This window comes from Nicotiana tabacum, chromosome 12, assembly GCF_000715075.1.
Source record: "Nicotiana tabacum cultivar K326 chromosome 12, ASM71507v2, whole genome shotgun sequence".
NCBI lineage: Eukaryota > Viridiplantae > Streptophyta > Magnoliopsida > Solanales > Solanaceae > Nicotiana > Nicotiana tabacum.
In genome coordinates, this window is record NC_134091.1 from 22,175,596 (window position 1) to 22,191,834 (window position 16,239).

The 16,239-nt window shown below is 33.6% G+C and overlaps 1 protein-coding gene across 1 annotated transcript; it reads right to left on the reverse strand.

Moving 5' to 3' along the window:
• Positions 1 to 715: 715 nt before the first annotated feature.
• Positions 716 to 6,573, reverse strand: LOC107802487 (protein SYM1-like). The gene is made up of 5 exons (XM_016626004.2): positions 5,989 to 6,573; positions 5,325 to 5,553; positions 4,949 to 5,073; positions 2,584 to 4,856; positions 716 to 1,239 (listed from the first exon to the last, which is right to left on the reverse strand). The coding sequence occupies exons 1-4, from the start codon at positions 6,298 to 6,300 to the stop codon at positions 4,773 to 4,775; spliced, it is 750 nt and encodes a 249-aa protein (XP_016481490.2). The 5' UTR covers positions 6,301 to 6,573; the 3' UTR covers positions 716 to 1,239; positions 2,584 to 4,772.
• Between the last annotated feature and the right edge of the window lie 9,666 nt (positions 6,574 to 16,239).

The window sequence follows — 16,239 nt, forward strand, 5'->3', positions numbered from 1 at the left end:
GGAAGAAAAATTTGGGAAAGGACAGAGAATGAGAGATAGAGAGACAGAGAGAAACGGAGAGAGAGAGAACAGGAATGGAAAATAACGGATTCCTTATTCAATTCATAATTTAAAGGGATACTCATTTAAAATTAATTTGTATATAATTGGTAAATTGTATATGACCATGTAATTAAGTTAAAACTTGATTAAAGAAGGTAATAAAGTTTCATATGTAGTATAAGAAGGTAAAAAATCTCAATTCAGAATGCTACAGGTCCTACAGCAAGTTCCTAACCAATGTTAGTTCTCACCTCTGTTGACATATAGAGGCTTGAAGACAACAATAAGACAAAGATATTTGGTGATTATCTAATTTTCATAATTCCATACTTAAGATAAAGTCCTATACTTTAAAGTAGATGAAGTAATCAAGCAGCTTTTGAAGTGGTTGGAAATTCTGTTGGATTCAAGATTCTCGTGTTGTTCGTATTCACATTCACTTCAACAAAGAAAGAAAATGTGTGATGGACAAATTGAATCTTTACGCTAGAATTTACATTATATGAGTATTGAGAAAAAGACCCTCCTCATCACTGTTAACATTATTTGTTCCTTTTAAAAAAAGAATTGAATTGCATGGATAGGCAGTCAGAGTTTATGCATACTTGTTTAAGTTTTTAAGTATAGACAATAAGCTATTCACTTCCCACCAAATAGAAAGGAAAAATGAGTATGTAGAAGCACCTCAGAGGTAGACTAATTCATATATGCATTTATGTACAGATAGATATACGTATCACCACGTAAGTACAGATGTATACAAAGTTACATGCTACAAACTTAGCTTATATATTTCACTTGAGATACCAGAAATATCTATATGTAAAACATCACATCCATCTCCAACAGAGATTATACATATATACTCCAAGATATTCATGCATGCAGCTTTTAAACTACCACTAAAACCAGCTCTCATAATCCACATGATCACTAATTAATCCATATTGACGTGCTAAAACTACATGGGATATGACATATAAAAGCTAGAAATTACAATTAAAACATACGGTCACATGCTACGGCAAATGAACGGAGCACGTTTTGCCCAATCAAAAATATCCCAAAACCGAACTTTTTTGCGTGCAGCAGCAGATGTAGTAGCATCCCCTGTTTCATTCCTTTTCAGCATCTCCCACAAAATATGAACATCTTCATATTCACATTTCCTCACATCACGGCGAAGCTTTACAAGCCCTATAAATAAAAGTTTGAAGGGTGATAATTATTGTGGTCATCAGTACATTTAGATTACGAGTTTAATTTTTATATACTAATAGTGAAAAAAGATCATTTTTAATCCCTTGAGTGAAGGATTGTGTTTTTTAGATTCGTCTCGCATATGAGTTTATTTAATCAACAATAAAAATGAAAATACCCCACGAGCAACATCAACACTGATATTCTTAATTATCTACTAGCTTGTGGGGTCTTAAGAAATAACCACCATCGTTAATCTGGTTGCCTAAAGAATAAGCAGTTATTTATTTCTTAATGACGTGACAGAGTGCATAGTCAGCAACTCAGCATATATAACCAATCACAAACCAAACATCATTGTTTTGACCTTATTTTCATTTACATTTGGGGCAATCAAACTTGTTGCTGGATTAATTCTCAAAAAGAAAATGATTGAAAAAAATAAAACAATGAGGAGAAATGAGTCGATTTGAAGGGTTCCAAAATTGAAATATTACCTCTGTTAAAAAGAGAAACTAAAGAAAGAAATGCGCAGTTACAATGATTAGTGAAGAATAATCCTCTTTCTGTTTCCAAAAGCAATCAAAATCAATTTTATTTCAGTTATTCCCTAAAAGACATCGACTTTATTTTCCCATTAAAAAGCAAAACCATAAATTAAGTATTATTTTCGACTGCAAAAAGCAGAGGCCTTAGATAAAAGCAAGAGAAAAGAATCAACTGAAAACATCAAAGTGCCGAAGAAATAAATTGAAATTGCATAACTTGGGCTAGACTTCGGTTTTTCGTTTCCCTGGGATGTTTAATTAATTACAACTCAATCATAAACTAGTTTGAATATACTGTATCAATCTTTATATCCATTTTGTTTCTTTCCGTTAAATAGATACATGAACATCAGAGGCGGATCTAGAATTTTAAATGTATGGGTTCCTAAAAAAACTCAAGTTAATATATAATAATAACTGAATTATCGAACTGATTTTCAAGCTAAATATTCTTATACATTTAATGAATTTTTCAATGCAAATACAGGATCTAGACAAAAGCTACTGGGTTCACGGGAACCCGTAGTTATTGTGCTGGATCCGCCCCTGATGAGCATGACAACATATGCGAATTCAAAATTTAAACTATATTCTTAGAATTAAACTCGTTATATCTTTAAAATTATGCATTCATATCTACAATTTGTTAGTAAATTTTTACACATAAGTTTATATTTCACGTCGAAATTTTTAGATTCAGATGAATCCGATACGGAAAGGCGGGATCCGTCCCTAATGACAGAAATTATAAAGTGTGTGCATGGAGGATAATAGGAGAGGAATGAGAACTGACCATTTTTACGAATGCGGAGACGTCTAGAAACTTTGGTCCAAACTTTGCGCATAGGAACCATCATTTTGTCCAACAACTCCATCACCATTTATTCTGATGATTATTTGAACAAAACAAATTCCAAACCAAGTTCCAAACGTTTAGCTCACGAAACAAATGAAGCAAGATTTTCCTTTTCCTTAATAGAATTTGTGTATGTGGGAATCTGAAAGGAGAAACAGAGATCGGAAAAAACAAAGCAAAATACAAACCGAACTCTCTCTCTTCTCTCTATTTTTCTCAAGAAGAGAAGGAGATGGAGCGGGATGTTTGTTGCAGAAATAAGTAAATAACGTTTGGTGGTTATAAGTAGAAAACAACATTTGACACGTGGCAGGTCCGAGCCGGTTCACAACCTATGACAATGACCGTTCTCTGCTGATTGCAACATCACCAATGCCGGCGTCCTAGATTTTTTATCACCACATGACACACAGCCCTTTGGATTGGCTTAAAAAAAATAATTTTTAAGTTAATTGCTTAAAAATATTTTATAAGTGATGAAACTTATTTTATAAATAAGTAATTATATATTTGAATAAAAGTGTTGAAACTGAAAACAAGGTGATGAAGTATTTGGTAAACTAGTACTGGTCAGCTCTTTTTTTTGTTAAAATGACTGAAATATTCTTAAAGTTGTTAACATTATAAAGAAGATGATGACTATAATATTATATTTTCTGTTCATAGTTTCAAATTCAGGGGTAACGCATAAATTCAATGAATGATTTGATTTTAGAATATAGCTACACCAATTTAAAAAAAAAAGGAAGGATTCAACGACCAGAAAAATTAAATGTTATGGAACCAAAAAAAAAAATTAAAAGAACAATATTTACAAAATATTGGAATGTATCAAACATTATTTAAAAAACTACTGTTTGCCTCATGTTAAGAACTTCAAGAAATTGACAAATATTGGAGAATGACAGTAGCAAAGGCAAGATGAAGAACGAAGATTAGAACTGACATAAGGAAAGTGACGGGAAAGGGAGGGAAGAAAGAAAGGAAAGAAAAAAGAGGGAAAAATAATGAATGAAAGTGTAAAGAAAAAAATGAAAGGAAAAGAGAGGAAAGTTATGGAAGAAGACGAAGAAGAAAGCAGAGGCTGCTGCAACAAGAATGGAGAAAGAAAAGATAGTATGTTGTAGGGTTTTCTACTGAGGGATAATTTCAGGATTAAGAATAATTATAAGGGATAAGAATGTAATATCTTTGGTCAAAGCAATATGGCTTTTAAGCCAATTTCGAAAAAGTTGGATTTTCCAACTTATTGATTTTGACTTTTTTTAAGCAGATTTTAACTTTTTTTAAACCATTTTTTTTGGTTGTCAAACACTTCTACAAGTTAAAAACTGCTTAAAAGCTGGTCTGATTTCTGATTTGACCAGCTTTTAAGACCATCCAAACAGGCTCACCAGTCTACAGGTTGTTTTTAATTAGATTTCGTGTATTAGCAATGCTGACATTAACTATTATTAAAAGATAAAATTTCTCTTTTAAAGTAACAAATTCATGTATGACAATCCACTATTATTAATCACTGCCGTATAAACTTTCTTTGCATTTTGATTCCCGAGTAAGCCAAACGACTCCGAAAAACAATTCTACCAATAATCTTGTACGTGAGTAATATTATTGTCATACAATCAATCGGTTGTATCTCAATGACACACCGCCATTGTATTATACAACGAATATTTTTTGTTATGTGACCAACCAAACATTATATTATCTTACTTAAAATTTTATGTTGTGATTAATTGATGTAATACCATAATCAAACAACCCCACTAAAAAACTTTCGTTCAGCGATAAGCGAATTATTAACAAATAAAAATTAATGTGATTCTCTATTATATTTCTTATAACTTTTTTTCTCACATAATTATCAAGGAGTAAGAAAAGCTCAACTGAGCAGTAAAGGATTGAAATTTTAATATCATGCACAACAGCTTGAATTGTGACATCTTGATCACGGACAAGTCCAATTGGGAAGAGAAACATCTTTTGGTCTAATCTAAATGGTAAAATTTGGCGAGATAGCTTGTAAAAAGTCTGGCATTGTTAATCTCTCAGCTAATTGATGCAATTTTTATTCGATTCTATCCTTGAAGATATATTGAAACATCCAAAGCAGAGCGTGCAAATTAATCAGAAGCAACTTTCTTCAAACTTGTAACGTACGTCAAATATATAGTCCACGCATAGGAAAATGAACTATTAATCAATGACTGCCAAAGAACATTACCACATTATTAGACTAATATAGAAGGAATTGAAGTGAGTATTTTTCTAATAAAGCAAGACTATGAAATGTGAATACCTGCAAATGGACAGGGATTACTTTATATGTCAAGAAATCACACACTGGCCAGTGCATAAGTCCCTTAATCATCGTTGGGAGAAGGTCGCGCTTCAACCTTACAGCGATTTCTTCCCCATTCTCACCTGAACATTATCAACAAAAAAAGATTCAAAGAATTAGAAAATGTTGAAAGAAATGAGATCTCAAGTCAGAAAAGAAACGACAACCACCTTTTATGGTATTGAGTTCTATAGTTGCATTACATTTGCAGTGGTTCACAATATCATATACTAATCAAGAAAATAACATAATTGGATAACAGTTAAACCACTTCACTTTCAGAAAGGTAAGAATTATGCAGAAACCAAATGAAATAAAAGAAGCAAATGTATACCTTGTAGAGCGGCATTGAAAGAGAAGAAAGCAGAATTAATTAGAGCCCCATAAGCAAACTGTCCTATCAACAATTTCTTCAAGGTAGAAACTACATCTCTCTTTGGTAATACCCTCCCCATATAGTTAAACCAGAGATGTTGTGTTGTTCCTAAGATAATCAATCCAAAACCAGCCATACGCAGAGTCCTTACTATATCTAGAGAATCTGAAGGCGACATGATAACCATCTCACAAATACAAATCCCATCATTATACCACCAAAAAAGATTCAAAATTTACTCAAATTTTTAAATATTTGATTAAATTAAAGCAGTAAAATCATAAATAACAACTATGACTTTGACACAATCGGTACTGCATAGTTTCACATATTAACTGAACCTAATATTTTCGACACTAAGCATAATATATACTATGTTAAAATTACTAAAATTTCAACAAATATTAAGTTCTAAACCCATGATTGTAAAAGTGCAAAGGTACGCTTCAATGGTGACCGGTGAGAACATAAATATTCAACCTATCAAATTTAAATATCAAATACATATCTGACCGGGTATGATCATCTATTCATCTAGCTATATTAATTCTGCTCTATTTGTACCTGTTACATGCCAACCACAAAATTTAAAAAATCACAGAATTGAGAAAAACAAGAGTACCTGAGAAGTAACATCGGCAACAGCATATATAATAGCAGAAGAAATTGATTTGGTGATGATTGGACGAGACTCAAGAGCTCCCAAATACCATGCCAAGTATCCCATCTTGGTATTTGCACATTCAGAAGATGAAACTGATTTGCGAAGAAAAGTTGGAAACGAAAGAAAATGGGTTTTAGGGACTTTAGTTGCAGCAGTGTTCATAGATCGAGCAGAGTAAGCTCTGCATTGTTGATAGTGTGAAACAAAGTGACGCTGTGAGTGATGAACTATGCTATGTTTGCCTAACTTGGCTAGTAAATCGATACCCATTTTTTTCTTAATTCAGAAATTTCTGTTTTGTGATTTTTCCTAGTCTTATGGAGAACGTTATATAGCCTTTGGGGGAACCAAAAATGGTGGGGATCTGCTTTTTAAGGATGCTAGAAAAGGGGAGAAAATTTTGACTTGGATCTATATGTTTCACTTGACTTTTTCGTTTGCTCAATAGCTCAATTCTCGTGTCTGATTTTCAATCCCAGAAATTTCGTCTCATTATCGGAGTAATGTTGAAAGGGAACATGCTTTGGCTCCCACATATATCTAAGTTGTCCTTGTTTGTTTTTTTTTTTTCAAATGAAGAATATTAATTTCCGCAAACATATAATTCCACTTGGATCGCATAGTCCACTGTATAGGATAAAATATGTTTATAGAGTTATTTTTAATTAGAATTCGTATATTAGCAACACTGACATTAACTATTTACATATAAAATTGCTCTTTTAAAGTAATAAATTCATGTATAACGATCCACTATTATTAATTATCGTAAAACAATCACTTTATTAGTAATCACCGTATAAATATTCTTTGAATTATGATTCTCGGGATGAACCAAACGACTCCGAAGGAGATTTCTACCAATTATCTTGTACAATATTATTGTCATTCAGTCAATTAGTTGTGTCTCAATGACAAACCGACTTTATATTATGCGACGAATGTTCTTTTTTATGCGATCAACCAAACATTACATTATCTTACATAGAATTTTATATTGTGATTAATTTATCTAATATCACAATCAAACTACCCCACAGGAAACTTCTGTTCGTTCATCGATAAGGGAATTATTAGTGAATAAAAATCAAAGTGATTCTCAAATATATTTTTTTATATAACTTTTTCCTCACATAATTATCAAGGAGTAAGAAAAACTCAAATAAGCGCTGAAATTTCAATATCGTGCACTGCAACTTGAATTGTGACATCTTGATCACGGAAATGACCAATTGGGAAGAGCTACATCTTTTGGTCTAATCTAAATGGTAAAGAATGGCGAGGTAGCTTGTAAAAAGTCCGACATTGTTAATCTCTCAGCTGATTGATGTTATTTTCATTTGATTCTATCCTTGAAAATATATTGAAACATCCAAAGCAGGGCGTGCAAATTAATCAGCTTTCTTCAAACTTGCAACATACGTCAAATATATAGTCCACGCATAGGAAAATGAACTATTAATCAACGACTGCCAAAGAACATTACCACATTATTAGAATGATATAGAAGGAATTGAAGTGAGCATTTTTCTAATGAAGCAAGACTATGAAATGCGAATACCTTCAAATGGACGGGGATTACTTTATATGTCAAGAAATCACACATTGGCCAGTACATAAGTCCTTTAATCATTGTTGGGAGCAGGTCGCGCTTCAACCTTGCAGCGATTTCTTCCCCATTCCTAACTGGACATTACCAACAAAAAAAAAGATTCAAAGAATTAAAATATGTTGAAAGAAATGAGATCTCAAGTCAAAAAGAAACAACAACCATCTTTTATGGTATTGAGTTCTTGTCACGACCCAAACTCCCTCCGTATAACGTAGTGACGACACCTAGTCTCTACGACTAGGTAAGCCTAACAAATTACGGAAAAATAACAAAACGAAAGTAAAACTTGGCAACTAACAACAGTGGATAACTAAATAACTAGTATCAATATCGTTCGGCATGTGCAATAACCAATACTCTATAAATACACAGTCTTCCCAAAACCTAAAACATCATAAGTCACAAGCTACAGAAGGAAACTAGTATCTCTATACACCAGAGTCTAACAAAAGAAGTACGGAAGGTAAATGACATAGGAAAGAATAGAGGGGGACTCCGAGGTCTGCGTACGCGGCAGATGTACCTTAAAGTCTCCGTACAACAGCAAGCACTCTCAGCTAGTAGCGGGGCTGATAAGAAGTACCTGGATCTACACACAAAACTATGTGCAGAAGAGTAGCATGATTACACCACAATGGTACCCAGTAAGTGCCAAGCCTAACCCCGGTCGAGTAGTGACGAGGTCAGGTCAGACCCATTGGTATATAATAATGGGAAAAGGCCCAAAAATGAACTTGTGGTATTCGAAATGGATCAATTATAACCTCCGTTTAAATTTGAATCCAAAAATGATCCTGCTGTTATAAAATGAGTCTAATAATGTCCTTGTGTTATTCAAAATGGATCAATAATGCCCTGGAATTTTATTTTTTTTAAAATGCTTTTAAAAACTAAAAAATATATATTCTGTAAAAACTAGAAAAAGAAAGGAATTTGCAAAATATATATTTTTAAGTCTTTTCAGTTTTTTTAAAGTATTTATTTTGTAAAAACAAAAAAAATATTTTTTTAAAAAACTGAAAAACAAAACTCTCCTAAAGCAGTGGACTACATATGCATTAGTTTTAAAAAAATAAAAATATTTTGCAAAATCTATTTTTTTTCAATTTGACGGTTCAATTTTTTTTCGGTTTATTTTTATAAAATAAAAAATCTACCATAATTATTGGTACAGTTATAGATTTATATAAAAACATACGATTTTATTAAAAAAAACTAAAAATCGGTTCGGCACGGTACGATTATGTCGGTTTAGTCAGTTTTTAAATATTCATTTACACCGACATATAACTGTTTAGTCGGTTTAAATATTCATTTACAGTTATATGTCAGTGTAAATGAATATTTAAAAACCGTGATGTAAATGGCGTACCCCGGTCAGAGATGATAGATACCGGTACGCCATGAAGCCTGACAATCTTGCGGATATAAATTCGAGCCAGATGCTCAGAAGAATAGGTAGTCATCACAGGGAGGAAATGAGCTGACTTGGTTAGCCTATCCACAATCACCCAAACTGCATCAAACCTCCGCTGAGTCCGTGAGAGTCCAACAACGAAATCCATAGTGATCTGCTCCCATTTTCACTCTGCAATCTCTAACTTTTGAAGTAACCCACCTGGTCGCTGATGCTCATACTTCACCTGCTGGCAATTTAGACATCGAGCTACATACTCCACTATGTCCTTTTTCATCATCCTCCACCAGTAATGTTGCCTCAAGTCCTAGTACATCTTTGTGGCACCCGAATGAATGGAGTACCGCGAGCCGTGAGCCTCCTGGAGAATCAACTCATGCAAACCATCTACATTAGGCACACATAGCCTGCCATGCATCCTCAATGCACCATCATCCCCAATAGTGACCTCCTTAGCATCAGCGTGCTGAACCGTGTCTTTAAGGACAAGCAGATGGGGGTCATCATACTGACGCTCCCTGATACGATCATAAAGAGAAGATCGAGAGACCACACAAGCCAATACTCGACTCGGCTTAGAAATATCCAATCTCACAAACTGACTGGCTAAGGCCTGAACATCCAACACCAATGGCCTCTCTGCTGCTGGTAGATATGCTAAACTCCCCAAACTATCTGCTCGACGACTCAAGGCATCGGCCATCACATTGGACTTCCCCGGATGGTACAAAATAGTGATATCATAATCCTTAAGCAGCTCCAACCACCTCCGCTGACGCAAGTTAAGATCCTTTTGTTTGAACAGATACTGCAAACTCCGGTGATCGGTGTAAATCTCACAAGGGATACCGTACAAATAGTGTCGTCAAATCTTCAAGGCATGAACAATAGATGCTAACTCAAGGTCGTGGACAGGATAGTTCTTTTCGTGCACCTTCAGCTGTCTAGACGCGTAGGCAATCACCCTACCGACCTGCATCAACACCGCGCCGAGACTAATACACGATGCATCATAATATACAGTATAAGACCCTGAACCTGTAGGTAATACCAATACTGGGGCTGTAGTCAAAGCTGTCTTAAGCTTCTGAAAGCTCTCCTCACACTCCTCTATCCACCTGAACGGAGCACCCTTCTGGGTCAGCCTGGTCATAGGTGTTGCAATAGATGAGAATCCCTCTACAAAACGACGGTAATACCCCGCCAAACCAATAAAACTCCGAATCTTCGTAGCTGATAATGGTCTAGGCCAACTCTGTACTGCTTCCACCTTCTTCGGATCCACCTGGTTATAGTTGTCATTTGCTCAATTCTTGTGTTTGATTTTCAGTCTTATCCTAAAGATCTCATCTGGTTATATGATTAATATTAAGAGGGAACATGCTTTGGCACTCAAGTATTGATTATTTGCCAGCCATTTTTTCGCTACCATCTAGCTAGCTAATTAAGGTGTGCGTATTCCTCCCACTTCAAATGACGAATATTAATTTTCACTAACATATAACTCCACTATAATTGTATAGTCCAATAAGTTCCAGGTTTGGAACTATATACCAATCCTCAAGACATGTCGAGGTTTGGAGCTTAACTCTATAGAAATGCTTGTTATCTTATAGATTCGGTCAAAAAAAGTTAAGGCATACGATAAAGATTTCGCAAGAAAAGGTCAACAAAGCAAAAATCGAAATTAATTCTCACTCTTAGATTATAATGCCCAAGAAAAAATAGGTGAAACAAATAAAAAAAGTGAAAATTATACTTCAACACATCCTGCCAATCGTCCTGGCTTGATGAGGTAGGGAAAAAAATTTGATACTCTTGTTATTCTCTAGTCGTTGTAGTCATATTAATGTCTTCTTGCTATTCTCTGTCGTCTCTTCAATTTACTTGATTCCTTTCTGCTTTCTTCTTTGTCCCTCCGTAATTCGTCCTATTTATTAATTTTATTTATCCCCACTTTTTTATCTACTTGATTGTAGTATGCATGATATCTTAAAGTTGTCACTATGATCAATAGTCATTTAAAGTCGTGCACCACACTGGATGAGCCACCTTACATGAAGTGGTGTCAAATGACACCCCTTTGCGAAAAAAATACACTGTGTAGCTAGATAAAAAAATAAATTATATATATATATATATATATATATATATATATATTATGTATTGACTCCCCTAAATTTTCTGAAATATTTATTTTTATATATTTTGACACCCCTTAACGAAAATTCTGGCTCCGCCACGGGTGCACCAGCAGTAACCTTTCAAAAGAAAGACAGGATACTCAAACAAAGGATATTGTTAGTGTCATTGGTGTACCCATACTTAGATTTAAGTCCGTGAACCTGAAAAGCTCGAAATAAAGCTTGCCTCCAATCCTTGATCTTGCACGGTGCTTTCATCTCTGCCCTTTGCTCTCATGATTAGATTGGATCAGCCACATCCGGCCTATAGAAGGGATTACAAGACTAAATAAATTCTGTTATAGCTCAAAGTAACAATATAGAACAAGGAAAAACAAGTTAAAAGATATAGAGAGAAAGAAAGGAGAGATTCTTATTTCTTCTTCAATTGTGTGTATTTTTCTATCTATTACAAGGCCTTTATATAGGCATGAAAAGTGAAGAAAAATATGTCATTGAATATGTCATTGAATATGTCATTAAGTATTTGAGAAGATTATGGAGGAAGAGTAGACATCCACCATAATTTGATTTTTCTTATAATACTCCCCCTTGGATGTCCATAGATAATGTGCCTCGTTAAAACCTTATTAGGAAAAAATCCTATGGGAAAAAAATCCTAGTGAAGGAAAAAGAGTACACATGTTTAGAAATACGCCTTTTGGTTGCCTCGTTAAAAACCTTGCAAGGAAAACCTAGCGGGACAAAATCTTGTAAGGAAAAAAGAGTACAACGCGTATTAACTCCCCCTGATGAGAGCATCAATTCACATCCTTGAGCATTCGCATCCCAATCTTGTACACTAGTTTCTTGAAGGTTGACGTCGGTAGAGATTTGGTGAACAAATCAGTCATATTATCACTTGAACGAATCTGTTGTACATTGATATCACCATTCTTTTGAAGATCATGTGTGAAAAATAACATTAGTGAAATGTGCTTTGTCTTATCCCATTTTATGAATCCTCCCTTCAATTGGGCTATGCATGCTGCATTGTCTTCATACAAAATTGTGGGTAGTTTGTCACACATCAAACCACATTTGTCTCGAATAAGGTGTATTATAGACCTCAACCATACACATTCTCGACTTGATTCATGAATAGTAATTATCTCAGCATGATTAGATGAAGTAGCCCCGATTGATTGCTTAGTCGATCGCCAAGATATGGCAGTGCCTCCATATGTAAACACATAGCCTGTTTGAGATCGAGCCTTGTGTGGGTCAGATAAATACCCAGCATCGGCATAACCAACAAGATCGGGATTGCAATCATTGTCATAAAATAATCCCATATCGGTAGTCCCTTTTAAATACCATAATATGTGTTTGATTACATTCCAATGTCTCCTTATAGGAGCAGAGCTATATCTTGTTAAGACATTAACTAAAAAAGTTATGTCAGACCTTGTAATGTTAGAAAGATACATTAGTGCACCAATTGTACTAAGATATAGTACTTCGGGACCAAGAAGCTCTTCATTATTTTCATGAGGTCGGAAGGGATCTTTATTTATATCGAGTGATCTCACAACCATCGGGGCACTTAATGAATGTGCTTTATCCATATAGAATCGCTTTAAAATCTTTTTAGTGTATGCTGATTGATGGACAAAAATTCCATCTTTCATATACTCAATTTGTAGACCAAGACAAAATTTTGTCTTTCCAAGATCTTTCATTTCAAATTCTTTCTTTAAATAGTCTACTGCTTTAGGAAGCTCCCTAGGAGTTCCAATGATATTTAAATCATCAACATACATGCCGATAATAATAAATTTAGATCCAGATCTTTTTATAAAGACACAAGGACAAATTGAATCATTCTTGTACCCTTCTTTCAACAGGTACTCACTCAGGCGATTATACCACATACACCCTGATTGTTTCAATCCGTATAAGGATTTTTGAAGATTTATTTAATAAATTTTTTGAAAACTTTAATATGCTTCAAAACAATTTAAATCCTTCAATGATTTCCATTATACGCATATCACATTTTTCTTGTATTGCCAAATTAAAACTTGAAATGACGACATCCACCACAGGAGAACATGTCTCTATATAATCAATGCCAGGATATTTACAAATCTTCTTGTGACTCAAGTCGTCTTTATGTCTATCGACTTAACCTTTTTTTCTTTTCGCACAAGAACACATTTATACCTCAACTAGCTTTATACTTTCACGTGTTGGGACTATCCGTCCAACTTCATATTTTTCAGGTGAAATCAATTTTCATTGCGTATTTTTCATTTGGCCAATCATTTATCTGTCCAACTTTCATGACAGATTCGAGCTCAAGATCCTCGTCAATATTAATAATATTGAGCGCTACATTATATTAACAATATTGTCGACGATCATTTTATATCGGTTCCATTATTACCTAATAAAGACATAACTTATTGAGATCTCTTTATCTCATTATTTTCAGGTGCTTGAGCCTCTCCCATGAGGTTTTATGAAGTGTTATGTCGTGGTGCTTTTCTAGAGCATTTGTCTCCTTATTATGACCATCTTGAACATTTGCTCTCCTCCTTCTTCAAGGAATTTTATATTTGGAACTGATTAGTCTATTATGCTTTATGCATGTCATAGACTCTATTCATTATGAACTTTATTTTATTTGGAGCATTAGCAGCTGAATATGACATTTAGCTTTGGGTCAGCAAATACATCTAGCAATATTTTGCAAATGAATTATCACTTGAACTTCAAGTTCACATTTTCTCGTACGGAGATCTAGATGTACTCATAATAATTCATTACATCCATTACTTTTTCAGCTGCCCATTTTCTCCCCCTATTATTGGGATCACCAACACATATCCCTAGCCTTATTTAGGGATCCATATTTGTGCATTGTGGTGGAATAATTAAATCATATAGCACATTCATATTTTTAGATAGAAATTATTTGGTTCTTGACCCTTAACCGATTGTGATAGGGAGAACTTATCATAACTTGGCTAAATGCGTACAAGTATTGTTGTATATTAAATAATACATCACATACCAAATTTTATTTTGGCAGTTTTATTCTCATAACCAATGGTTTAGATATAATTGGAGACATATAATTTTTGCTAAACCAACTTGGATTTAAACCAGTATTATCAAGATAAATCATCATAATTTATATTCTGAAACTGTGCTCTAATAATTTGAGCAATCAATCTTACAAAAGCCAAACTGCAAGTTGATAACAAATGCACATGTGACCATAGAATAGATGCATCTATTAAAATCATATAATAGTAAATGATCCACATGGCAGGTGACTGAGCCCATATATTTATCACCTTTTATTTATTCCAGAAATCAAGGGATTCAATCTCAACCTTAACTGGTATATCATGAGAATAAGCAGCACAAGAGAATTCTTGAAGAATCTTTTATTTCTTCAATATATGCCAATGTAATTCTCAATTAATTTTTCGCATCATAATTGAATCAACATGGTCAACCGGTCATACTAACTAATATTTGTTTCAGTAAACCTCTAGTTTCCTTGTGACATATGATTCCATCATCATGCTTATATTTGTGTAGTACAAATAGAAAAAAAATCGGGTAACCTTTCATATTTACCCGTTATGATTATAGAAATATGAAGATATTCAATATTCCTTTTATTTATATTTATAGTATCAATATGCCAACCACTTTGACTTATACATTTAAAACTCAAAAAGTTTTTTTTGAGACTTTACAATATCAATGTCGTGAATAATTTTATTCATCCGGGTAGTAACAAATTAATTTTTCCGGAGCTCTTAATAACTTTTGTACTACAAGATCTTTTGTCACACCATTTATATGGTAAATGTCTCATTTACGGAGAAAATTATATCATAATAAATTGTCATGGTCAAAATCATCATAAGCAAAATCATTTCTTGCTTTAATAACCTTTTATAAGGCACAACAAAATATTTGTTTTTTGGCGTATCACATATACACGACCAATGACATATTCATGTAACCACACAATAATATTTATTCTCTTTATTTCACTCAAACCTCCCTTAGAGGTGAGTTGTGTGGCATTCATCTAATCATGCATTGCATGTCTTTATTCATTACTTTTATCACATATTGTCACATTCACCTTTAGGAATGAGTTTGCATTCTCAATGCTTATTATAAGTCACATTCTCTTCAAGGAATGGATCATAATCAGCGGCGTGCTTTATTATTTTTCATACCAATTTGATGGTAAACATTGCCTTAACATTTTGAAGAACTATTTTGAGAACCCTTATTGTTCTCATTTTATAATCATAGTGATGAATATTATTGTTTTGATCTTTGGAACGTCCACGTTCATTGTTCAACTACTTGTCTTCATTTAGACTTATTATGCTCCGCTATCACATTCACTTCAAGAATGGAGGAAATCAAGTGGAACAATATTCATGCCTTTTCATGAAAAATATATTATTTTTCTTTAGTTATCATTATATCATCAATATGGTATAGTGGGACTCAAACCCAATGTCTTACCAATATAAAGGCATGTTAGGTCATAATGAATTGGGACTCAAACCCAACTCTTATCATCATGGAGCATCAGGACTTGATCCTGATGTCTTACCCTCATGGTGCATTGTGACTTGAACTCACTGAAGTTGATATCATTAATAGCAAAGGACAAAAACAATTTCAAATACGAAGAAAATGCTTACCTCTTGAGTTAAACTCTTCATAATGTCATTTGGATATAATTCTCAACAATAGACTATCGTTTACTCAAATCAACTAAGTAATTAGTGTCAAATATATATATGAAAATACAAAATAATATTAAAAATTCATATATAGTCTTTGCTGCAATAAGCTTACTTCAAGATGAAAGTGATATGACAAGAACATTAAAGAAAAATGATATATAAAATAGAATAATATAGTACTACTAGTTACCATGCACTTTTGTGAAAACTAATTATTGTACTCTCTAGAAAAATAAAGAGATATATCAGAACCTTTAGGTT